Source organism: Cygnus atratus, chromosome 2, assembly GCF_013377495.2.
Source record: "Cygnus atratus isolate AKBS03 ecotype Queensland, Australia chromosome 2, CAtr_DNAZoo_HiC_assembly, whole genome shotgun sequence".
NCBI lineage: Eukaryota > Metazoa > Chordata > Aves > Anseriformes > Anatidae > Cygnus > Cygnus atratus.
This window is the reverse complement of record NC_066363.1, coordinates 110,872,485-110,898,431: the sequence shown is the minus strand read 5'-3', so window position 1 is coordinate 110,898,431 and position 25,947 is coordinate 110,872,485. Positions and strand designations below refer to the sequence as shown.

Here is a 25,947-nt window from a genome sequence, read left to right as displayed (position 1 = left end):
TGCTGATAAGAAATAATGGGAAACACCTTCCCTATGAAAAGCTGTTTTTCTCTCCTTTTTTTTCCTCTCCTGCTTATATCACCTAAAAGAGCATTTTCAGCCTCAGATCCAAAAGGACTCTTTTTACATAGGGCACCCTTCTATGCCCCGCAGGACTCATTATCTGCAGGAACCACCCTAAGTCAGAACCTTGGGAAAGGTGGTGCTGAGAAGGGAGAAGGGCTTCCCAGGAGCCCTCTTCAAATATGCCACGGGGTTTCAAAGCAATGTGACCATCCGCAGGCTGCTGGATGTGTGTGTATCCTAAAACTCCCTGGTTTAGTTTTAGTATCCTAAAGCTCCCTGGTTTAGAACAATTCCAAGCAATGTAGCTCCAACATACGCAGCCCTCTCCTGCCCAGCAGTGAGTTTCGCACTGTGCTATTCAGAAGTGGCACACCAGCTAAGCATGAAAGCTGTTCAACACCAGTTAGCAACAGCTTTTTTATCCATTTAAGTGTCAACAATGGAAAACCACAGAAGAGAATGTTTCAGCCAACAAATGCTTCAAAAGGAAGGAGATTCACCCTCTTCTCCACACCCTTTGCTTTTTAAACCCAGTGTTTCCCTGCCTGGCCCACTTTGCACTTCGATATGGCTTTCCATCTGTAAATCAGGAGGTCCAAGCCCATGTGGCCCTCAGGCTAGCAGGACTGGGGTGCAAAACCACATCAACCCCCAGGGAGCAAGGGAGTGAGGTGGTCCAGCACCAAGGCTGGTGTGACAGCCCCACTGGGGCTGCTGGGCATGTCCAGAGCAGCCCAAACCCTAGGAGAGGCTTGGTCTGACCCTTTTGGCTAGAAGCTGTTCTTCACCAAGGGCTGTGTCCATCCCTTGGTCCTCACATCAGCTCCCGGGTTAAGGAGGCAGCCTCAGCCCTCTGGGTCTTACAGGCCAGAATTTCAGCGGGTGCACATCAGCATAGCTTCTCCACAAGCAGAGGAGCTATCCCACTTCACCCCAAAGGAAAATCTGGCTCGGGGAGGTGAAGACTCACGTCACAGCCATTCCATGCGGTGATGGTACCACTGGGCATGATGGTTGGGCATCCCAGTATGGCAGTGCTGCTGACATAGCTGGAAAACACACACAGCATCAAGTCTTGCTCACATATGCGAAGCAATGCAGAGGATTGGCCCTCAAAGCCAGGCAGAGGTTTTCTGCTCCCCTCAGTAGCTCTTGGTGGTCATCCTTTTTTCAGCACCTTCGGTTTTTGCTGCCCTTCAGACTTCACCTCCAGAGGGTGACAGAGGACACGCCAGGGCTCTGCCACACCATTTGCAGATTTTTGCATACACAGGAAACCTGACTTTGACCCGTTAGCTATGGTGTGAAGGCCAAGCAAAACCATGGCAGTCCTCACAAGGTTCGGAACCAGTTCCCTAGGCTACCATCAGAAAAAACATCTCATGTGCACTTGTGTGAGTAGATGCAGGACCCTAGTTTTACATACCACTATAAGGCATAGAGAGGGGAGCTATAGGAATGCCACACACCACACAGACTTAGCCAGACAGAGCAGATACTTCAATGTGGGAACATCACTGCAGCCATCAGGCATGCTGCCTCTATCAGGTACATCTCCATAGCTTTTAATACAGCTCAACAACTGTGGCTGAGACAAAGGAGAAGGCACAGTGTACAGAAAAAAAAAAAAAAAACACAAATGATACCCTTTTATTTGTAAAGCTCTGATGAAACAACTTTCCAAATGACATCCCATTTGAAAAACAATGGAAACCAACCTAACTATGCGTTAGCCACACTATACAGATTGCATCCTAAATTTTGAAGATGCCTAAATATCTCATGGAGTATATACATATGTATCAGTTAGGTAGTAAATTTTCATTGCAATTTGTTTCTTTCCAGCACATACTTATTCAATGGCAAAAAAAAGAAAAAAAAGAAAAAAAAAAAGAAAAACAAAAAATAAACAAACAAAAAAACAACAACCTGGGGATGCATTTGCTTTTTTTGTACAAAACTTATGAGCAAATGACTACGGCAATTTTCCTGAGAGAAGGCTTGTTCTTTGAAACTCTTGCTTTAACAACTGGAAATACAGAAAGTGGATGTTTTTTTGTTGCACTAAAAAGCCTAAGGATGCCTAGTTAAGTTTTTCTTTTAAATTATTTACGTACCATTAAGTTAAAATGTTTACATTCATTCATTCGTATAAAAACCGTTGTTAAATCTTATGCAAATGATTTAACACTGATTGCTGCAACGCAAATTGCACTTCTTTAAAAAATTATTGTATATATGGAAGAAAAATATCTGATTGCTACCCTGTTTACAAATTTTGACTGACTCTATACAGTTCAGTCGCAAAATATGAACTTTCATAAACCTCAGTCACAGTGTACTTCAAAAGTTATAATGCAGTCTTGCAAAGTGAGTAAATATCTTAAAACAACAACAAAATCTCCTTAACCCCGTGAGGCTTGTACCAAAGACTGTGATTTCCTCCCCGGGTGTAGCTGGGCTCTGGCACAGAGGAGCAGAGCAACGCGGGCGCTGGCGTTGGAGGGTGCAGGACAGATGAAGACGTCAAATGTCCAGTTCAGGGCGCCTGTGCTGACTCAAGCAGTACGTACATGCTTCCAGCGCTCTTCAGAAAGTATCTGGCTATGTCTAATGACTCAAGCCTCTGCTACTCCCTCCCCAATGCTGATGGCATCCATCAGTTCTTGGGGGAGAAGGTGATAAGAGAGTGAAAACAAATATACAATCAGAAAGGCAGCACTGCTGTGTGAGTTGAGGATGTAATTCTGGAATCTATCGATAGTTCTAAGTTTCTTTTTTTTTCCCATTTTCTTTTTTTCTTTTTTTTTAGGTGTGTAAGGCTGCATTAGCTATCCCCCGGTGGGCATTTGCTTTCCCTATAGTTTTCTTGCATAGATGAGGAACAGGATGCTTCAGCAGAGCCTCTTTGGGAGGGCTGGAAGCCGCCTCTGCCACCAAGGCACGGAAACAAATTCAGAGGAGCGTCCCTTGCCAGCACTCTCGCTGCTGCCACTGCCGCTCCAGAGAAAAAGAAACCCCGCGCGGATGTCTGGGGGCTGCCACACAGCTCCAGGATCCAGCTTGGCTGGCACCGGGTCACGCCAGAGCCAGAGCACACCAGGGATCCTGTCTCACGGACGCTGTCACCTCGGCTGTGGAGGTCAGGCTGACTCCTGTGTACAGCCCGTCTTGACCTGAATACTTAAGGTTGCTGCTTTCAGGACTGGTGCTCTCTCCTGGGCCAGACATCACTGACGAGCTCGCCTGCAGAGGGAAAAAAAACGGAGATTTTGCTGAGCAGATGAGCTTTGCACGCACTGCTTTCCTGGGTGTTTGTCAAAAGCCAGGTTTGTGCCCCACTCTTGGGATCACACAGAATAACAGTATGGCTGAGGTTGGTAGGGACCTCCGGAGATCACCTGCTCCAACCCCTGATCCAGCAGGGCCACCCAGAGCAGGGTGCCCAGGACCACATCCAGGTGACTTTCAAAGATCTCCAAGGAGGAGACACCACAGCCTCTCTGGGCAACCTCCCACTGCCTCTCTCCAAACCCCAGGTGGGGTGGCACCTATATTTTTGCTCTGCTGGTGGGAGAAGCCCCTTTTATCTCAAGAGGAGAAGAACTACGCCTCTGAATGAGGAGCATGTTTGCTCTGTACCACAAGCCACCACCTACACTCCTGAGACAAAGCACAGAGAAGCCCTGGTAGGCATGAAGCTGAAACTCTGACCAGCACTGTAATCAGCCCATTTATTTTAACAGAGAAACGGGGAGTTGCAAAGACAAAGAAACAATCATTTTTTCCATGAGGCTGAGCAGATCCACTAAAGAGGAAAAATTTGCAGTGCCAGACAGAGAAGGGGCAACATTTTCACCTGATAAAGGAAATGTTTAAGAGCTGACTTCATGCAAAATTAACTCTTGGATATGTCAACTTTAAAACCTTAATTTACTTGTTAATGGATAGTCTTCGGACAAGATTCCTTAAAAAGAAGAAGAAGAAAAAAAGACTATCCTAAACTGTGACTGCAGAAGCTTCCTGCCTGCTGTTTAAGTGAAAAGTATACATATTTAATCATTTTACTAGAGTAGAGCTCTTGGCTGTCCTGGAGTCATGCCAAGCTAGCAGTTCGTACATAGGAAAAGCGGGGCTTCGCTTATCCAAAGGCAATTTCCAAGCGGCACTTTGTGGAGTTTTTTTGCCATGCTTAACCCAGCTGAAACCTGACCTTCTGAAGGAGATACTCCTTGCCAGTGGTCACTTCTGTCTGAAACAACCTGGAGGCAAATATTTTCTTTACCTTTTATTAAAATGGCTGATGACTGCTATTCTTGCACCCAGTCATCAACCAGGACCCCATTTTCTCAGCTGCTACCCAAAAATGCAGACAGTGAAAAAAAAAACAACACCGCTTCCCCCAAAGACAGCCAAAATGGCTATAATCTGAAAAAAATATGTTTTATGTTATCCCTCTACCAGATACACAACTGCTGTTCAGTAACAACTGATCTCTGTAGGCTCTTTTTCTATGACTCCACAAATAATTATGTAAGGCAGAATTCATGCAAAATTTTGGGTCCATTTCTGGGTCTCATATCAACCTAGATTTTTAACAATGCTTTTTACAAATTCTGATACATCAGGTGGACTCCTTTTGGCACACAAGGCCTGATTTTTAACAGATTGATTCTCCCCACACTAAAAGAAGGGTTTCAATTACAGTCAAACGGTGTTTGCTTAACTTGAGCTGAAAACGCTGGGAGCTGCTCTGAAAGGTTCCCAGTTGCCCATATTTGCCGCTGCTGTTCCGGTAGGCAAATATCTTATCTCTGCCTTTTTTTTTTTCCGGGCTCGGAAAGTGTAGTTCGCCCTTTTCCTGATTCAGCCCCACAAAGGTGAGGCTCAGTGCTGTGCCGTTTCCATGCCTGGTTATCAGCCACCCCTCCCTCCGGCACCCCAGAAGGGAGGACGTGGAGGCATGTCCTGTTTGAAGGCCGCCCATCCCTGCCCAAACGAGGCCGGATCCTGGCTCCATCGAGCCAGCGCAGGCAGGACCTGGGCAGGACTGCTGGGCCTGGAAACCCCACCCCAGTAACGTCATGACAAATCCAGTCAGCTCGGGCAGCTCCCAAAGTGAGACATGGAAAACAAACTCATGGGAAGGAGGTGGATGAATCACTGAGTTAGGCGACCCAAGCCTGCCTGCCTCTGCTGTTACTGCTCTGGCTTTGACGGGGGAAAGGCAGCAGAAGTTACAGTTGGCTATTAGAGGACATGTCAGCTGGAATAAATAAGCTGAACAATGCTGAAGTCAAGGGGCTATTCTAATTCACAACGGCTGGCTCTATCAATAAAACAGTAATGGATTTATTGTTATTGCTGATATCTGATAACAAGACAGATAATCAACTGGAGCTCATCTTCCTGAGGAAAGAAAAAAAAAAGAATGAAATCCTTTGGGAAGAGCTTGCCTCCCAAACAAACAGAAGAGGTTTGAACCTGTTATCTGCAAAGGTGGTTTAAGGATCCCACCTTTTTTCTACTCAAAGCAGCCAGAGCTGGACATGGGTCTGCCCCCCAGGCAAGCTGTCTGGTTCAGAGATGGCCTTGCTGTGGAGGACGTGCCCACGACGCTCATGGGGAGACCTCAGATGAAGCCGCAGAGGGATTTAGACACTTACTTCCTCCCCACTCCTGCAGGCCCAGACCAGAAATGGGCCGCTTGGCCCAGCACAGAGGGAACATCTCCATCTGAAGGCCTCCTGCTTTATTCCACCCACTTCTTCCTGCATGGAGACCAGGGAGAGGGGAGGAGTGCCCACCCTGGCCTCCCCCTAGGCCTCCGTGCCGAGAGGCAAAAGCTCCGGTCAAGAAGTTGTGCTGGTGTCTGGAGGGGGTGGCTAAGGGCCTTGGTCTGGACCTTTGCACCATCAGTTAGACCTTTGCTCCATCTGCTTCGAAGGTTCAAAATGCTCCACGCATTTTGGACTGTACCACATCTGTAGTAAACTGAGCCTCAGTTGATAAACTGCTCCCTTCCTCTTCTATTAGCCTAGTTTAGCTTTGCTACACTTAGACGATAATTGTGGTCAGCTGAGACACACTTGCAAAAACATCTTTCACATATAATGTATTTTGGCAAACAGCAGTGAAGGCCTTAATTTTCCAGTCTCAGGCTCCCCTTGGTAACTGCCATCCCCACTAAGAGTGCTTTCTCCAAATGTCGTCACTCCCTGGTTTCTGAAGAACAGGTCTCAGTACTGCAAATCCACATTTTTTTCTTGATTTAGTGACCCCCTGACTACAGAAAGCTGTAATTTCTTGCTGGTCCAATTGATCCTTTTGTTTATATTGCAGATGTGTAAGTTTACATATCTTCTAATCTCTCCTTTGTATTATAGCAACATAAATCTGTGGTTAATACTTCATTAATTTCCTAAGGGAGGCAACTTCCAGCATGGCTTGGGAAAGCTGATGACCCCACTGCTGTCGAGGGCTGTGTGAGTAATTGGCTTTATTGTTTTGGCAATAAAACTAAACAAAGCAAAATGTATGTGTCTATATGCATACATAAGGTCTGGGTAGTACCAAAAATACTCCTTTTCCTTGGTTTTCCCTGCTGAAACAAAAAAGCTGGATTGCCTTTTTCCATTTGATTAAAAAAATAAATTAAATTTAAAAATGCTTTCTTTTGAATACATGTACACACAGCTAAGAAAATGAATGACTGAATTTATGAAACTGACTGGGGAGAGGAAAGCAGCATCCTACTTTGTCCAGGAGTGAGGAATAATGCAGAAGCGGTAGGAGACCTAGATCCATTTCCGTTCCCGGTCAGAGGAGATTTAAACTGGCGTATCACATCTCCCAGCATAATGCCCTGACTACCAGACTATTTGATATTTGAGGTTGCCATGTTCCTCATGCCTCTTGTTGATCTTATTCCACCTGGTTTAGATAAATATTTAGTCATACCAGGACTGAGGCACTGTGTTCCCATTTTCCAGGTGAAAGTCCTAACAACCTTGCTAGTGAGGCTTTCTCGTGGAAACTTTGTCCCGGCAGCTACTGAATTATTATATCCCAACTGAAATCTTATCATCAGATAGTCTGAAGGACCCTTGGACATTCAGCTTTCCAATAGCCAGGTGGTTAGGAATTTTTTTTTTAAGAGGTTGAGTCTACGGGTTCATCCACACTCTGGGAGATACTATACTCAGGCTGGTTCCCCCATCGCCTCCTTCAGTCCTACCGATCTTCTGCCTAGAAGGGAGCAAATGTCTCTAACAACCTCTTGATTCCTCTTCTGAAAACGAAATAAAGCAAACGCACAAGAAGCTATTCCGTGAATTCAGCCCAGATTGTTAGTCATCTGGGGGACAGCTAGAACTGTACGTTTCCCCTAGCTCCTCACCTGCTAAGGCTGTTTCCTTCAGCTCTCCCCCTTTCCATACTACAACACTGAAGAGCCAGTCCTGAACCACTTCTAAAGATCAGCCTCCAAAGGAAGTAAACACATGTTTTACCTGTAAGACCACTGTCCTAACTTATTCTACAGTTTTTCTGTGGTGTGTGGTTATGGTCCTTTTGAGACAGCTCCAAATCAGAGGCAAAGGGTGCAGTAGAGTCCTCTGAAAGAGGAGCTGCTCCAGTGCTGCTGAGCCTTTACTGACATCAGCTCTGGCTCAAAGAGTCTCCATGCCCTGCCATGAAAAGCAGATTTTACAGCAGTTTTCATTCTGCCTTTTATCCTAATAAGGGAACAAACCCTTCTGGTAATCACACCAGCTGGAGCCCCTGCATGGAAATGTATGGGTGTGCACTAAAGACTATGCCCTTCGTTTAGCAAATTATTCCACGTAGTTTTTCTCTGTACAGTTTCAGCAGCATCAAAGGGAGAGCAGGTATAGATGCAGATGCAGGCTGCCTGAAACTTTCAAATCTTCTTTTTATGGGGATGTAAGGCAACTTCATATATCATGTAGCTGGACCTTTTCCATATTAGTAACACAGGACACCCAGTACTTATACTGCTTAGGAAAACTGAAATGGGCCTAAACCCTAGATCCAGATGTGAATTTGGCAAATAGCCCCTTTACAATGGGACAACGAAACATGCACGATCCAAACACTTCTACATTTTGGGATGTTTGAAATCAACTTTGCACCCATAGCAATTCATTAATCATATCTTTTAAATGTTTAAACTTCAGCTAGAGCATAAAATCAACATTTAAGGTTCTCACTAATTTGTCTCAAAATTGGCATCGTATAAAATTCCCTTCATGAAATGGATAGTCTCAAAGACATTTTGGTGAGTAATTGCTGCCCTTCTCTTTTTCTGCCCTCCCCTCTTTATTTTACTTTGAAAGAGATAAAGAAAGGTAGGGCAAAAAGTGAGTATTACTGACACAAATGAATTCTGCTGAATTTCATTTCCATTAGATTTCTACATAACTAGAAGCTCTTTTGGCAGCCTCCCACAACGGGCATAATAAATTACTTTTGTACCAGTAGAGGAATTCATTTTCTCTGTTTCATTTAGCAACAACATGGCTGTGAATTTCAGACAACAGTTTCTAAAACGTCATCATATTTTTCTGCCTAATGTCAAGTTGGCATCTTTCCCCTCCTTACAGAAGAGCCAGAGAAGCAAAAACAGAGTGAGACAACAACAAGTTGCCATGCCAGTTGTGTAACGTGTGGGGAATGGGCCAGGTATGTCCTCCAAACAGGTGCCTGTGTTTCAGCAACGTCACCCTTCTTTTTAAAGTGACTAAAGATTAGAGAGTCTGGATTCATCTATCCAGGGGTTTTTACCTCCTGACATGGCCTGGAGAAAATTATACTCCTTGTGCAAAGCCATTGCCTGGGCTAAGATTAAATACAAACCTTCGGGATATCAGTATGTCAACTCTAATGGCAAAGAAAAAAAAATAATCAAGGAAAATAGAAGCCCAGTGTAGTATCTGTGCTTCAGTATGTGATCAGATTAAAAGCTGTCGGGCTCTAAAATGCTGAATTCCCTTCCTTCCCGACAACTTCAAGGGGCCTTATGAGCCCTCAGCCTTCCCACAACATTGCAGCCCGCTGGCAAAGGTTCTGCTCCCCTCGCAGCTGGTGACCGCTTCCCAAATGATGCAGAGCAAGCCTCATCTGCCACCTCCCTGCTTTCAGCCTCCAGTCTCCCCTGTTGATGCTTGAGCATCATCCCTGCTGATGCTTGGGCACAACCAGGAGACACAGCCTGTCTCCATCACATCCTTTTCCAGAAATTTTTACACACGAGAGGTACTTTGCAAGCGCTTTGTACATGCAGGGCAGATGTGATGGAGTCACAGTGGAGAAAAGGCTGCGAATGTCCTCTCCTAGGCTGATCATCTTTGGAAAAATCAAGGATGTCCTGGCACTGGGGGATGCCTTTATGTAATTAAGAGCAGCCTCAGGGTTTCTGTGCATTATTCTTATTTGCTAGCAGCACCAAACTAGCCCTTTGTCCTGGGAACCACCAACACCTGTCTTGTACTCACGCAACTCCCTCTGCCAAAATTATATCACAAACTGTGCCACTAAAATTATAACACAAAGATTGCTAATTTCACTTATAGGGAGAAGGGCTGCAGAAAGGAAGGTGGAAGTCAGCAAGCCAGAAAAGCAACGGTGCGGGGAAAACGGGATTTCACCTCTAAGGTCTCTCTTTCCAGAGCAGCACACAACTGCACCTCTGGGGGTCGGGGTGGATTTTGGTTACAATTCTGTCCACTGTATAAATTGCACGACATTTCTCAGATCAGTAGGAAACCAAAGGGAAGGGCAGGGAAAGTTTTTCTGATTTTTTACCCTCTGATAATACTAGGATGAGAACCTAAAGCAACATATAAGGCCTCGCTGGGGGGACCCTGAACAGCTCACATTTTGGTTAATGTTTCTTTTTATTTCTGGTGTGACCCATTTATTTTATTGGACTGACAAGGTTTTCTCATGTCAAAGAGGAGCCCTGTTAATGATATCCTTGCCTGGCAGCATCAGAACCAAAAGCCCAGTGCCTCTGAAACTGGGTGGCCTTACCACCACACAAACAATCACATTTGCTAAAAACATTTTTTTTTCCCTTTCTACAATGAAACTTAGTATGTCATGAATTAAACTATTGAAAGGAATTTGGATGTGGGAATGCTGAGACATATTGAAAAATAGTCATTATAAACAATGTCTTTTTATTTTATTAATAAAGGAGTAGAGAAGGCCACGTTAGGAAAGCTTTTCAAAGAAATTATGTGGCAGATTGAAAGATTCAGAAGGCCAAAGGAGTGAGTGTGGATATGGGTATGTATAGCCAAATGGTTAGGAATTAATCTATATAAAGCTATGCAACTTTAACAGTAGTATTTGTTATCACATGTTCTAACTGAGTGAAGAAAGGCAGTGTGAGGTGGTTTGAGCGTATGATGTGAAATCAGGATCACAAACTCGGGAGCTCGGGGCCGTGGGATGCTGAGCGCCCATCCCTGGAGGAGCCCCCTGCCAGCAGAGGGCTGATCCCCATGCACCTCAATCAGAACGGGTCCCCTGCCTGGTTTCAGCGAGGTCTGGAGCCGGGTGTAAGCACATGTCTCAGTTCAGAAAGAAAGCCATTATGCTTCCCTCCAGGCAGCAGGATAAACCCTTATCAGACCATTTCAGAAAAAAAAAAAAAAAAAAAAAGGGCACGTGCGCAATTGTTTCTTGAAAGAATCAATTGGTCATGATTTTTTTTTTCTCCCAAGGAAAACCTTTGAAAGAGAAGAAACTAAACACTTCAAAACAAAATGTCTTAACTTAATCATAAAAATTATATAGGTCTTAATTAAGGGGTTTGTAAAGTACTTCAGCTCCTCACTCTGTTTACAGCTATATGTGATATCCTCCGAAAATCTTGTTCCAGTATCAGCTAACAAAACTGGAAAGTTTGTTTAGATTATTGTTCTGCTAGATAAGATAAAAGCTGTGATAACACTGCACAGTGATCAGTCTGCTTACAAACACGGATGCTGTGTCAGTACTTACCCCTGAAGCTGACGGTTGTGTGCTTGGGGAAGCGTTTTTGCTACAGTCGTCTGAGTTTGTAGAAGACGTGGATGTTGGAGTCATAGGAACTGCAGTAGTACTGTTACCTGAAAGATCGGGATCTGGCATTAAAAACAAGAATTTTCCAGTGTGGGGGAGAAAAAAACAAACTCTTGCAGCTCAACTACCTTATCTTTTCATATTTACCAGAGCATGCCTTTGACTTATTTATGTTCTTAGGTTTTCGCTTCCTGGTTTGAATTCCTTCTTTTTTCATAGCAAGGGGTCGAGGAACCTGAAAAAATTAAATTTCCACACCAATCATAGAGTTGTACATGTGCTCTAATCACCAAAAGCCAAAACTAGAACATACAAGCAAATAATGATGTTGAGAATACACGTGAAATACACGTGAAATGAAGTCACGTATAGCAAGTCATTTTTCCTGTTTCACCGTAGCAATTCCAAAAACATTTGTATTTTATTTGGGCAAAGCAATGAGTTGTTTCAAGAGGAGTTTTGTCAGAATTAAAAAATTAAAAAAAAAAAAAGGGAAATGCTTTTCTTGATGTAGTTTTTCCAACACCTCAGTCAGTCCACAAATTAACAGCACAATTTCTAAGAAAAAAAGGCATAATTTGGCCATAGGTCATATGAAATTAAATTGGACTGGGTGTATCTGATCCCCAATTCCTTTTTCCAGCCAGTTTCCAGATTATCTTTAGTGGTTTGTTTTGGAAAGCAAGAATGTGAATGGAGGAGAAAATTCTCCTCTTCCTGTGGACCAGCTATGCAAACTGGATTGTCCCCAGTGAGTGTGTTAGGACAGAAGCTTCGTGCCGTAGTCAGCATAGCATCCATTCCTATAAGCAGTTCTGCATACAATACAGCTTTTTGTATCCAAATTTCTGTTTGTAGAGAAAATGTGTTCAAAAATCAGCCTTGTGTTCTCTGTTATTACAACCATAATCGTTATACAGAAAACATTGGCTTAAAATGTATTTTAACTTTGTGATAACACCGGTTTGGAGAAATACAATTCAGCCATGTGCTTACTATCATTGTGATGTTTAAACCAGTGAAATAATTTACTTTTTCTAGACCAAGTACCAACCAGTCCTAATGCCCTCGTTCCTCAGACACTTGTGCGTGGCTATAACCTAACCTACTGGGGCACAACAGGTTCCAAGTCTCACCCCAAACTTATTCCATTACATTCAAGTTATTTTCCTCCTGCATTATTGCGTGTCAAAGGCTGGAATCACATTTAAAGTTTTGCAGGAATGGCTGGAATTACATTTAAAATTTTGCTGTCGTGGCTATGTCTGTCCACACTATGAAAAACTGTTGTACTACAAGTCTAGTTTTTTTTCCATTGAAGAGCTGATTGAAATCACGGTGGCAAAAGGAGCTCTGCCACATAACCAGAGGCAGTTTCTTTGTACAAATCTGTACAAATTTGCAATTACAAACCCTTTCAGGCACTGACAAAACCATAGCTCACTAAAACGGGACAACCATTTTTCAACGACTAGAATTTTTCTGTGTTTTTTTTGATTTTATACACCTTTATCATTTTTTAACTCTACAGTTCGAAACCACAAGACAAGACCATGAAAAGTTTCACCAGAAACTTTGCCCCAACCTTCAGGAAACCCGATGCCACCCACACACAACACCCAAAGCCACCAGAGCTTTGGCGACAGAGCACCGAGAGCCTTGGGGACAGGGCACTGAGAGCCTTGGGGACCGAACACCCAAGTCTTGGGGAGAGAGCACCCAAGCCAACCTGGAGGGGACTTTCTTACCCCGTGAAGCTTCATGTAGAGGCCACAGGCATTGCAGACGGGCTCACCCTCGGCGTTCCTGCGCCACAGGGTGGTGGTGGTGGTGTGGCAGTTGGCGCAGGACAGGCCGAGCCGCCTTGAGGAGGGCTGCAGGCAAGCAGAGGTAAAAACACAAGCGTAAACAAGCAGGCGGGAGAGGGTGGTTTGTCTCTTTGCAGTTTACAGGAACTAGGCTTTAAAACTTGGGCTTGGACAAGGGAGAGGGGTCGAGGAGGGCTTTCAGAGGGGGAGAGCGCGTCAAAGAGCGTCATCTCCATGAAGAGACTTCCTTATCATCACACATTTTATCCTCATGGAAAAAACAACGCGCCTCGGGAACATGTTTTACAGAAGAGAGCTTTCCCTCGGCCCTCAGAAAAACTGGTGTGGGACAGCAAGGTTCACACTGCAAACAAGCCATTTATGACACTCTTCCGTGGAGTTTGGAGCCAAGGTGAAGCAACCTCGTATCAGAAATAACCGTATAACCCAGTGCTTTATGGCCGCAGGCTGTATATCATAAGTGAAGGCAGTCCTCATAAACATGTGAAATGAAGGTGAATGGGTTATAAAAGTTCCTGTAACAAGCGATCTCTTTTACGTTCATCACAAGCAAAGAATTCCAACTGCATCATAAATCTATTATTTTTCAAAGTATCGCATTGTCAAAAAAAAAAAAAAACACAACTAGCTCTGTGTCTGGCAGCTGAACAAGTTTACGTGGAAAAGTCAGTTTTAGACAATTGCATTAATCTTATTCTGCCTATAAAGCGCCCATAACTGAAATTACTGACTTGAGGGTACTGTGCCCTTCCTCTTGAATCATTTACTGCTGGGCTGTTAGACACAGCTCGGTCACCTTTGATACCACAGAGCTGCCTGCCACTTGGGAAACGGATGGAAATGTTTTAAGAATGAAGAATATTCCAGAGTAATAACCAAGTTTCTTGAATTTCGATGGGAAAGAGATTAAAGATTAAAGATTAAAGATTAAATATGATTTTTGTAACTTTGAATCAGTAATTCATTATTAATTGCACAACGAGAAAACCAGCCAAATGTAATATCGGCTGAAGTATATATTTCTTTAAAATCGAGTTCTCACGAAAACGGGATTTTTGATCTCATTATTAAATATGTATGTGCACAGTGTCCGAATTGCACTCCAAATTGTGCTCCTCGATTCAATACAAGTTTTACATGGACTGGGTAAAAAAAATTGGTCTTGACACAGAACATTGCATTTTCTTTCTTTGCAAATGAAATACCATCAGACATTTCACTCTGTTAAATCTTTCCCTTTTTTTTTTTTTTATTTTTTTTTTTTTTGTATGCAGTCTGGTCTAAATCTTCATATATTTTATTTCAATACCTTTCGCTCATTCCCGTAGCTAAACAAAAGTGAGGTTCTGGGCTAGTTTTGAAGCTAAAATGACTTTTCTGCCACAGGAATTTTATCAGAAACTTCAGGGAAATCTAAACATGTTTAGCATTTTCAAAACATTTTCCCTTCTCACCTACATATTTCCAACGGCTTGAACACGCAGTCACATTTGATTTATAACTATGGCCAGTAGACTTGGTGCGGACTGTTGCACAGAACTATTTCAGAGTTATTCAGACGAGGTGTCGGGCTGAAATCAGGCCGCAGATTGACTGTGGTTCGGTCTTCTTACCCCTCACCCCCTTCCAAAAAGGGGAGGAACAGAGAAAGGCTGGGGCCAGGTATCGGCCGGCTCAAATCTGCGCTGGAGCCGAGCTCCAACGCTGCTCAGGGGCTGCAGACCTGTCTCCCTGCCGAGGAGGTAACACCTCCCCTGATGGGATTTAGGGGATGGCCAGATACAAAAAAACCTGGCACCCAGCGGCAATCAACTCCTGGTTTAATATTAAATGAAATGTTTAGGTTTAAGCAGACCTGGGCTGGGACTGCGAGCCCTTACTGTCTGCTCCGCTCGTTGCTTTTTGTTTTCCCCCGTAAGGGCACTAAATTCAGACGGTTGTGAAATAAAGAACGGGACGTGTTTTAACGCTACGAAAATAGGGGCAGAGCAAGCAGCTGGCGTGACTGAAAGGGTCTTGAAGGGCTGATTGGTTTGATACGCTGTCTCCATACACAAGGGTCCAAACATCAGCTCGGATTATACCGGCGTGATTTATTGTGGCTCGCTCAGTAACAGCCATTACAGAGGAGAGTATTCTTTTTCTCCACTGACCTCCACCCAGATTTGCTAAACATAATGTGCAGTTCCCACTTGTTAAATTTTCTCCTTGCCTATTCAGTGCCAGCCTGAGTTATAAACAGGGGGTTCTGGTTTGTACTATTTATTTCCCCCCCTAGTTTTAGGAGTGTATTTTTAGAAAAATTGTCGCTCATTTCTTAGGAGTAAAACAAAACAAAGGCTATTATCATTGTTTAAACAATTGGTTTTCTTTGAATTATATACAAAACTTGCTTACATTCCCAAGGATCGAGCTCTCAGCAAACAAAGCAGGTCTGGAGAAATTCCTAGCCCTCTGAACAAACACTTTCCAACCTTGATTTTTTTTTTCCCCCCTTTTGGAAACTTCCAACGTGAGCAGCACCAAATCCTTCCAGACCAGTGATACTTCCCCACTGACAGGGTCCACCAACCCCAAACAAAACCAAAACCCAGCCGCCCTGTGCCTGGCGTGTGGATTGTGGGGGGCAGGGGGTGATTTTGCCCACGCAGGGCCCAGAGGTGGCCCTGGAGGGTGGCTCTCACCCTAACCACGATGGCATTGCCCCCCAAATCCAACCACGAGCCCCGCTTTGGTTTTGCAGCCAGGGGGTCCCCATGCATAGGGGCTACAAGGGTGCTTGCCCAGCCCGTCTGTGCTAAATGGGGGACCCCAGTGCTGCAGCCCTCGCCCCCCCACGGCAGCCTGTGGGGCTGCCCCGCTCCTTCCCCACTCACCACTCTCTTCTGGGGCTTGATGAGGGGCCGGCTGAGGCCATTCATTTTGGTGTAGAGCCCGCAGGCGTTGCACAGGTAGTTGCCGGTGCCGTCTCTCCTCCACAGCGGGGTCTGGATGGAGCCGCAGTTGACGCACTCGCGGCTCTCGGACAGGTCCTCCAGCAGCTCTGGGGACAGGAGCAGAGGGGACAGGCGGTGGGACACGGCCTGGACAGCGGCACCGGAGAGCCCCTGCGCAGAGCCCCGCAGAGCCCCGCGGAGGAGCGCGGCCGAGCCCCGGGCGCTGCAGAGCCGTCGGAAAAGCAACTCCCAGCAGCGACAGCAGCCCTCGGGTGATTTAAAAAAAAAAAAAATCATCTTTTTTATTTTTCCCCCCCCGAGGTGCGCCCGGAGGCTGCCGCCCCCCCAAGAGGCGACGGGGCCGGGAGCGCAGCGCAGCGCCCGCAGCCCTGCCCGGGGGGCTCCGGGGGGCTCCCTCCGACGGCTCCCGGCCCTCGAGTGGTTTGCCAAAACCGGCTGGCACCTGGGGGCCGGTGTGCAAAGGGAGAGAGGGTTTTGGAAATGGGGGTGGGTTGCTGGATATTTGCTCCGGGTCGAGGCCGGGCGAGGAGTTTTGCGGTAGGGGGTTCTCCTCGGAAGCGCTTTGCGAAGTGCTTAAACTTCGGGTTCAGGGAACGGCTGGGGACCTGAGCTGCTAAGGCAGCCACGGGGAGAGAGAGCTTCACTTGGTTGATTTGGTTAAATTCGACTCCGTTGTTAGGAAACGGAGGAAATGGAAAAATCTGGAGTATTCTGCCATCCTGCTCGGACAGCTACTAAGCACTGAAAAAAAAAGGTCTACATGCACGGCAGAGAATAAGGAGAGCCCACATGCAAAAGCAAACACCTTCCCCCTCTGCCAATCCTTATATTCTCGTTCTGTCTCAACTCTCTCTATTTCGTGGAAAAAAAAATAATAATAATAATTAAAAAAAAAAGAAATACAAATTTCCCATGTAATGCGCCGCGCTAAGCAGAAATAATTTGAAGGGAGCGCTGTGATTTCTGCAGCAGCTTTGGCGGTCAGGCTGGGAAAGCCTCTTATGGAGAGTGCATGATGTTTAAGGTCCCTTCCAGCCCAAACCATTCAACGATTCTAACCTCAGCTTCGTCGCGGAGTTTTGCTCCCTCCATCCCCTCCGCTACCTGCCTGAATTCAGCGTTTGGTTATTCTTTTCTCCTTCTCTTATTAGCTTTGCGGGCTGTAAAGCGAAAGGGAGCTCGTAAATGTCAAGCGGCTTTTGGTACGGGCCTCTGGTGGCACTTTGCTGTTACAGAGAAACGGCTCTTGGCCCGTGCCCACCACCTTACATTTCTCTCGTCCCTTCATTTGCAAATTATTGCAAGTTAAACGGGAATCAGAAACCGGCAGGGTCCAGAGAGCACAGTCCAAATTACTCTGTCAGCTTGTGGCTCTCAGCACATCACCAAGATTTATTAATCTTTGCACTAAAAGCGCCACTGACTACTGTAATCAGGAAAATGCTTAAGGTCTCAAGGACGCTGGAAGTTAAACAGTTATTTGTCTCTGCTATTTACTTGATAGCATTACCTTCGTGCCTACTGAAAGAAACCCTGCCGTGACAATGTTTCCCGGGCTTCTTTTTTTTTTTTTTTTTTAAAGTATTTTCCCCTTAACGCGTGAGAAATAGATTTATCTCGGAGGGCAGCAAAATAAAGCGCTCGTTATAGATAAATATTTAGCAACCCTTCGAGCAACGTCAAAGAAGCCGTATCAGGCCGTCTAAATATCTCGCTATCAAAATGCATCTGCCGGCCGCAGCAGCGACTTGCAGCCCCCGACCGCTGGCTTCGCTGCGGGGTTTCGTCCCCCAGGACCCAAAAAACCCACAGCCGAGGGGGTAGGGCACAGGGGCTTGTTGCTGGAAACATAATCAGTGCTGTTATTATTCTGACAAAAGCGAGGCAGCGGGCATCCCCCGGCTCCTCTCTCCCGAAAAAAAATAACAATAATATATACTTCTTTTTTTTTAGTTTCCCCCATCACCTAGCTTTCCATTGGAATTTGGGGAAATTGTGTTAAAAACTCGATTTTCCTGTTGGCTCTGCCCTCCCTCTCCCACCTCTGAAGCTGACCCTTCCCCTGTCCCCCTGCCACTGCAGCGAGCACCAAGCGGGTGGCTTCAGGAGCCCCAAACCCGTCCCGTGGCACCGGGAGGGAAAGGGGAAACGGGATCGGAGAATTTTCGGCGACATTGCACTGAAAGGGAAAAATCACGGCGGGCGTAAATGCGCCTCGCTGGTGGGCAGCTTGTGATTAAAGTAAACGCTGCTCCAGTGCGTGCGTGTGGGTGTACATGCACAACTATACATGCCTATATAGGACCCCCTCACGTCTCTGTATTTACATACGTGTTTGCTACCTAAATATATGCTAGAGAGCTACCTTAATATATTCTAAAGAGCTACCTAAATATATTCTAAAGCTGAAGAGGCTGCAATAATCGTTAACCTTGCCGCCCGCCGCTACGCTGCAGCTCGGCCGCCACTCTACGCTGAGAACACCGACACCGCGAGTTTCCCTCCCTCGGAATAAAAAGGTGACAACACCTCTGAAGCGAAAGCAAAATTCCCTCGGGACGGTGCCGCGTTTTAGCCAGCAAGATTTTAACGGGGTTTCTCGTTCCTGTCAGTGGAGCGGGGTCGATTTGTTTTTATTTTTTTTTAATTATTATTATTATTTTTAAATCCTTTTTAAACGAAGCAACGGAGTGGATGGCGGATTAAATAAATAATCGCACATGGGCTGAGCGAGCCCGGCAGCTTCCCCGAGAGCTTCAGCAAAGAAAAACCCGCAGCGAATCAATCCTTCACCAGATTCCCCTATTTAGGGGCATGCAGAAAAGCACCAAACCGGGGAAACCCTTACGGCCGGCGACTCGCTGGGTGGACACCCCCGAAAAATAAAAGGAAAAAGAAAGCCAAAGCAGCGCAGAAGCCGCCCCCGTGTCCCGCCACGGGCACGCGTGGGTCTCGTCCCGTCGCCCTGCCCGTCCCATCCCCTTGCCCGCCCCGTCCCACGTCCGCCCCGTCCCGTGCCGTCCCCCCCCGTCCCCCCGCTCCGTCCCGGCTCCTACCTGCGCTGGGGGCCCGGACGGGGATGGGGGCGGCCCGGCCCTGCAGGCAGTGCAGCATGGAGTTCTCGAAGGGCGCCGTGGGCCAGGCGGGGGTGAGCTGCGGCCCCACGTAGGACGTGTAGGGCGCCGGGTAGGAGCCGTTGAGGGGCCGAGCCAGCGGGCTGTACTGGTCCCGGGCGCCCAGGCTGTTGCCGTAGGCTCCGGGCTCCCTGGAAGCCCCGTTGGCCACCGGAGGGCTGGGCGAGTAGGGGAAGCGGCCCGAGGGGTGCGAGCCGCCGCCGGCTCCGTACGAGGGGCTCTCGGCCGCCGGCTGCGACCAGACGGCGTGGCCGCCCCCCGGGTGGCTGGGCTGAGCCGCCCCGCTGCCCTGCAGGTAGGGCAGCGTGGGCAGCATGGAGCCCACGCGGGTCGTGGGCACGTAGACGGGCGAGCCGGGCGAGGAGTGCATGAAGCCGCCCGGGGATCCGTCGTAGGGCGCGGGGCCCTGCGCGGCCGAGATGGCCAAGGTCTGGTACATCTCCTCGGGCTGCTCGGAGCCGGCGGCGCTGGGCTTGGCGCCGCGGCTGGCCCAGATCAGCTTGGTGGCTCGCTCGAAATCCGCCAGGAGCAGGACGTCCTCCCAGCCGGGCGGGCCGGCGGGCTGCGGGACCCCCGAGGGCAGCGACGGGGCGAGCGGCGGGGCGGGCCGGGGGCCGCCGTCGGGAGTCTCGGAGGAGCTGCGCTCGCCCTGGGAGCCGCCGCAGGAGGAGGAGGAGGAGGAGGAGGAGGAAGGCGAAGGAGGAGACGGGCCCGGCTCGCTGGCCGCGAAGGGGCAGGAGGAAGCGCCGGAGTCCGCAGCGCCCCGCTTCAGCACGCACCAGCCGCCTTCAGCCACGGCCATCCAGGTCCCCTTCTAGCCGCTGGGTGGGGATGGGGAAGGGAGGAGGGCAGGGGGAGGAGGGAGGGAGGGAGGGAGGGAGGGAGGGGAGGGGAGGGGGGTCCGCAGGGCAGGGCGGGGAGGGAGGGCACAAAAGAGTAGGGAGGGAGGGGGGAGAAATAATAACAACAAAGTTAGCGAGCGGGACAGCCGCTCTCCCTCCCGCAACGAGGCTCAGCGGGGACCCTCCAGGCACCCCATGGCTCACATCGCCCCATCGCTGCCCCCCCGTCCCCACCGGGCTCGGGAGGAGGGAGTGGGGACAAGGGGGGGGGGCAGAGGGACGTGTCCCCTGCCTTGGCCGCCGCCGCTGCCCTTGTTGTTGTTAGCGCTGCCTCAATGAATGAGTCATTTGACTCGGTTCCACCGAGAAAACAATTAGCAGGGCGATCCCTTGAAGGGTGCTTCTCCGGAGGGAGACGGGAGCTTCTCCGCCGGGAGCCCCCGCTCTTTTGCTCGTTTCCAGCCCAAGGTCACGGAAAGGAGGAGGAGGAGGAGGAGGAGGAGGAGGAGGAGGAGGAGGAGGAGGAGGAGGAGGGGAAGGCACTCGGGAGCCGGGGGATGCGCAGGGGCCGGGCCCCGACGTGTGCGCGGCGGGGATGGGGCCGGGATGGGGTCCGGGCTGAGGGTGCTGTGCACAGGGCAGGAGCCGGTGCCAGCGGGACGGCCCCGATCCCCAGCAGGTCCTTTTGGGGTCGGCACCGTCCCGTCGCCAGCCGGACACCGCTGGCATCCCGGGGCCGTCGGCGCACGGGCACCCGCGGCGCTTCGAGGGGAAGGAGCAGAAAGGGAAAGGGGACCCCGAGAGGTGACAGCGAGCAAAGCCTCCGGTGGGGGTCCCCTCCCTCAGCCCACCGAGATAACCGCCCCCCGAACCGCGCAGCGCGCCCAGCCCCACGCAACCCCCCCCCCGGCAGACAGGCACGGGACGCCTCTCTCTATCCCCCTGCGAGATAACGGGCAGATAGATAAGGGCCGGCCAGATAAGGGCTGCAGCCACCGGCATCGGATGTTTGCCCACCGGGGTTCCCCGGGGCTCCCCCGGCCGGGCGCAGCTCGGCTCCCCTCGGCGGCCGGCCCCGGGGTGGGATGGGGGGGGGGGGGGGGGGAGGGGGGCGAGATGGGGCCGGGGAAAGTCGGGGACAAGCGAGAAGGGCCGGGCCAAACCTGCTGCCGGCGGCCCTCATGGGGCCGGTTCCTCGGGAGGTAAATCCGGTGCCGAGGGGGGCGAGCGGCGGCGGCGAGTCCGGCGGCGGCGGCGGGCGGCTCGATGTATAAAAAGGAGAGAGGAGGAGGCGCCTCTCGCAGCCCTGCCGGAAAAGTGCAGGCAGCCGGCCCTGATTGGGCTCGGCCGGCCCTAAAACAAACACGGAGCTCCGCAGGGGTGCCAGGCCCGCCGGCGAGCCGGCCCGCGGCGCGGCCACGGCGGGGGCGGGCGCCCTGGAAGCCGCCCCGTCGAGGGGAGGGGGGGGGACGGGGAGGGGGACGGGGACACACGGCACGGGGACATGGGGGGGGCACCGCAGCGATGGGAAGAGGGCAGCGGCCCCCTGCCCGGGGGTGAGCGGAGGGGGCTCGTATAAATGATGATTATTATTTTAAACCACAATGAATGCCTCCCCCCCCCCCCCCCACCTCCCTCCCCTGTTTAGGGGAAATATTCACGTTTTCTTAGGGATTTTTTGTGCCCCGGAGGATGTGCGCTTGGCTCCCGCTGTAAGGGATCAGGTGAACGACCCCAAATCTCCCGATTTTTATAATCAGAGCTATCCGAGAGGAAAAAAACGTGGCTCCTCCTTGAGCTACCCCAGCCATCAGGTGAAGCCAAAGCCGGCCGTAGGATGTGGCCAAGCCAGCAGCAGGCGGTAGGCATTTTTCCGCTGTTTCTTTCTCATTCTTCCCTTTTTCTTCCCCCCACCCCAACCTCTCCCTTTAACCGCCCCCCCCCCCCCCCCCATCCCTATCCTCTTATCTCAGCTGTGTACAAACTGATACGGCACTTAGCAGGAAAGTGACTGGAAATTAAAATAACTCGGTTCGCCAGAGGTTATCAGCTGTCATCATCATATCTGTCATCATCAGTCCCCACACAAAGACGCATCCGCGGCCAGGGCTGGCAGCAGAGCTCAGCCCGGGCTCGGCGGGGCCGCATCCAGCCCGGGACCCGGGCCCCGCTTCTCCTGGGGGGTCGCAAGGCAAAGGTGACCGGGGCAGGCGACGAGAGCGGCTGGGGGATGTCGCACGGGGCAGCCAGCTGCTCCGCCGGCGCCTGGAGGTGGGGGGGGGGGGGGGGGAGGGACGTGTCGCGACAGCGAGGCTTTATCGCGCGCCGTGATTGCGGGGATGTCGCGGCAGGGGGCGGGGAGGGGGACGAGCGGCTTCCTGGGGAGCCGGCTCCCCGTTGGACTGTGGGATTAAAGGCTGCTCACTTCTGGCTAAGGAACAGCGTTCCTCGGGTCGCCGTGCCTGGTCGAAAGGAAGATTGAAAGGACTTTTTATTTTATTTATTTTTTGACTTTTAGATGCATTTTCACGGGTGTAATTTTCAATAGAAAACCATGCGTCGTCTCGAAGCGCCCTGCGACAGGAATTTGCCACTTAATTTATTTTTTTCCGTGTTTTCACCTAAATAATAAAAAATACGCTCCAGGAGCTGGGGAAGCGGCGGGTGAGGATGCAAACACCGCCTCGTCCCAGCCGGGCTGCTGCCGCACCCCATAACTGTGCTTTATTAATTAATAGTAATTGCAATTCTTTAATTTTCCCATTTAGAAAGCCCAGCCGGACTGGGACCAGCGTGGAAAACCACCCCCACGCGCCCCTTTCCCCTCCAGCCTGGCTCCTTCTCGTTTCAGCTCTGCCCCCGGGTCCAGCCCTCGGCTGCTCCCTCTTCGTGACGTCACCGCCTTCCCAAATCCCCGCGTGACGTCATTTTTCAGCCCGGGGCAAACGGCGGGGCGGTGGCACCAGGGCGGGATGCGCAATGGGGTGCGGGGATTTTGGGGCCGAGGGGAGCCCCGCAGGGGGATGCTCGGAGCCGGGAGGCACCCAGGGGAGCCGAGCCAGCAAGGAAGCATCGCTCCTGCCCGTCGTGGCCAAAAAGGGAAGGATGATTAAAAAAATAATAAAAGGGTTTGCATCCAATTAAGGCAAAGCCCCTCACGGGCACTTCAGCCTCCCAAAAAAGGGGTGGGGGAGAGCCGTCTGCAGGCGCTCCCTGCCCGTTTTTTCCCCGGCCCCCAGCTCGGTGCAGAGCCGGTCCCAGCACGGGGCAGCCCCGCACGGGGGTCACTTTGGGGACTGTCGCGGCGTGGAGCGAGTTCTCCCCCGAGCCGTGTTTATGTAACTTAATGTACTTCAGAAACTGCCGGGGAGTTTAGGCCGGGCTGATAAGGCTAGCGGGTATTGCAGGCGACGTGCCGGCAGCTTTCCCCCTCTCTGCTCTCGCTCCCTTATCCGAGCTCCTTAAAATACCCTTTTATCAAGGCCACCCCGTGATACGGAGTGTTTCCAGTCCCCGGCGGCTGTGACATTGAAGCGGGCTGAGCCACCGCCGCAGGCACCGGCCCCGGATGGGTTACTTTATTTTATTTTATTTTATTTTATTTTATTTTATTTTATTTTATTTTATTTTATTTCATTTCATTTCATTTCATTTCATTTCATTTCATTTCATTTCATTTCATTTGATCTCATTTCATTTCATTTCATTTTTGTATTTCATTTCATTTTTTCTTTTATTCATTTCATTTCACTTCACTTCACTTCACTTCACTTCACTTCACTTCACTTCACTTCACTTCACTTCACTTCACTTCACTTCGTTTCACTCCGTTTCACTGCGTTTCACTGCGTTTCACTCCGTTTCCTTTATTTTTTTTATTTGTCTTTTCCCCGAAACTCCCGCTGCGAGGCCGGCCTTCAGCCCCAGCCTTGCCCGCCGGCTGCAGGCGGCAGGATCCGGCCCTCCGGCTGCTCCCCGGCTCCGGGCAGCCTCCCCCGGACGGCGGAGAGGGGGAGATCCGGGGATCCTTTCCCCCCTGCAGCCGGTCGGCGGTCACCCCACCCGTGGGGTGATTTCCCCGGCGCCTTTCAAACCCCGACGCTCACACCAGCGGATTTTTTATGGGATAGGTGGCTGAGAGCGGGTTCCTTTCCTTTTTTTATTTCTTTTTTAATAATGATCTGCAGCTTCTTTTTTATTTGCCCTTCCTCCAGCCCCCGAGCTCCGCCTGGTTAATGATTTCAACCTTTAAAAAAGAAAAAAAAAGGCGGTGTTAAAAGCAGCGCAAGGCGCGGAGGAGAGGCTCCGGTGGCCGCGCCAGGCAGCCCCGGTACCGGTGGGGCGGGCAGGGTTAGGGCGATCCCCCCCAGGTGCCGGGAGGGTCCCGGGACAAGCCCAGCGCCCCAAAACCCGCCCTCACCCCTCTCTCTCGGACACGGAAAGCCCCGGGGAAAGGTCCTCGGGCTTCTCGCCGCGGCAGCTCCCAGCGGGAGGGAGCCGGGAGCAGGGGCACGGAGGGCAGAGGGGGGACGTGATTTGCCTCCCCATCCTCGAGGAGAGCCCCTCGTCCTCCCCCTCCGCTATCACGGCGGTGTCAGCCTACACCCAAACCCATCCCGCCTCCCCTCCACCCCCACAGCAGAGGTTGCAGGGACTCAGTTCTTTTTTTTTACTTGAAAAAGAATAAATCAGGCAAATTTCCCCATTAACAACTATTCCCAGGGCACTACCTCACACCACTAAGAAAATATCGTTTTGTGCTCCCAAACGAGCCCGCCGTGCATCGCTGCGCTCTTTTTTGTCTTTGCTAAGAAATGCCACAAAGCAGCAGAATCGGGCAAAAGCTCCCAGAGAGGTGTTTGCCATGGGACCAAATCCATCCATCCATCCATCCATCCATTCCTCCATCCCTCCCTCCCTCCGTCCATCCGTCTGCCCATCCATCCACATAGTGACACTGGCTCCGTTTTGCGCGGTTTTCGTCTGAAAACCGGAGCAAACTGCTCTTGGCACTTGTCGGAAGCGCTCGGCTCTCGTTGGGAAACAATTTTCATGACAATTTAGCCGCTTTACCGAAGAGTCTGAGAACAAAGTTAATTTAAAAGAAGAAAATGGTAAACAAGAAAAAGGAAAAAAAAAGAAGAAGAAGAAGAAAGAAAAAGAAGAGGAAGAAAAAGGAAAAGGAAAAGGAAAAGGAAAAGGAAAAGGAAAAGGAAAAGGAAAAGGAAAAGGAAAAGGAAAAGGAAAAGGAAAAGGAAAAGGAAAAGGAAAAGATAAAGAAAGAAAAAGAAAAAGAAAAAGAAAAAGAAAAAGAAAAAGAAAAAGAAAAAGAAAAAGAAAAAGAAAAAGAAAAAGAAAAAGAAAAAGAAAAAGAAGAAAAAAGAGAAAAGAGAAGAGAAAAAAGGAAAAAGGAAAAAGGGGAAAAAGGGGAAAAAGGAAAAAAGACTAAGAACCGACCACAAACCAGACAACGACAAACCAAAGAAAATTGCAATCTGACTTCAGCAAAGCGCTTCCCTTACGCCAAAACTGCAATTCTCAGATTGAATTATTATTTGAATTATTGAATAACGTCAAAATTTGGGGGCTTTGCTCCTGCTCGGGCTGACGGTTCATTACAAAACGTAAGAATATCTCCCAGAGCGGGTCCGACCAGTTCTGTAAATTAAACTCCTGCTGGAAAAAAAAAAAAAAAAAAAAAAACAAAACACCAACACCAACAAACCCGACGCCAACAAATTCAAGGCACCACATCAGAGGGCGGCAGGCTGCAGTTAGCGGCTCGGGGTAATTAGGCAGCCCATTAACAAATAGCCTCCCTCCTCGTCGCCCTAAAAGGGAGGCCGGTGCCTCCTGCTCCGGGAGGCAGGCGCCCGCGGGCAGGGTGGGGATGCCGGAGGTCGGGCTAACTCCAAATGTCACCGACACGCTGGGCAGCATCTCCCCGTGCTTGGCCCCCCAAAATACCCTCGGGGGTATCATTAAAAAATGCGGGGTCTCTAGGGTGTGGGGATGAGCAGCAGCCTCC

General features: G+C 49.6%; 1 protein-coding gene across 4 annotated transcripts; it reads right to left on the bottom strand.

Moving 5' to 3' along the window:
• Positions 1-1,701: 1,701 nt before the first annotated feature.
• Positions 1,702-21,296, bottom strand: GATA6 (GATA binding protein 6). 4 transcript variants are annotated; one of them, XM_035564089.2, is made up of 7 exons: positions 21,083-21,296; positions 19,000-19,898; positions 15,863-16,029; positions 12,906-13,031; positions 11,305-11,392; positions 11,098-11,204; positions 1,702-3,312 (listed from the first exon to the last, which is right to left on the bottom strand). In XM_035564089.2, exons 2-7 carry the CDS (start codon positions 19,877-19,879, stop codon positions 3,145-3,147), a joined length of 1,536 nt encoding a protein of 511 aa, XP_035419982.1. In that variant the 5' UTR covers positions 19,880-19,898; positions 21,083-21,296; the 3' UTR covers positions 1,702-3,144. The 4 variants fall into 4 exon arrangements, with proteins under 4 accessions (XP_035419982.1, XP_035419980.1, XP_035419983.1 ...); XM_035564087.2 differs by having other exon boundaries at positions 11,098-11,219; positions 21,083-21,216; XM_035564090.2 differs by lacking the exon at positions 21,083-21,296 and adding an exon at positions 20,212-20,369.
• Between the last annotated feature and the right edge of the window lie 4,651 nt (positions 21,297-25,947).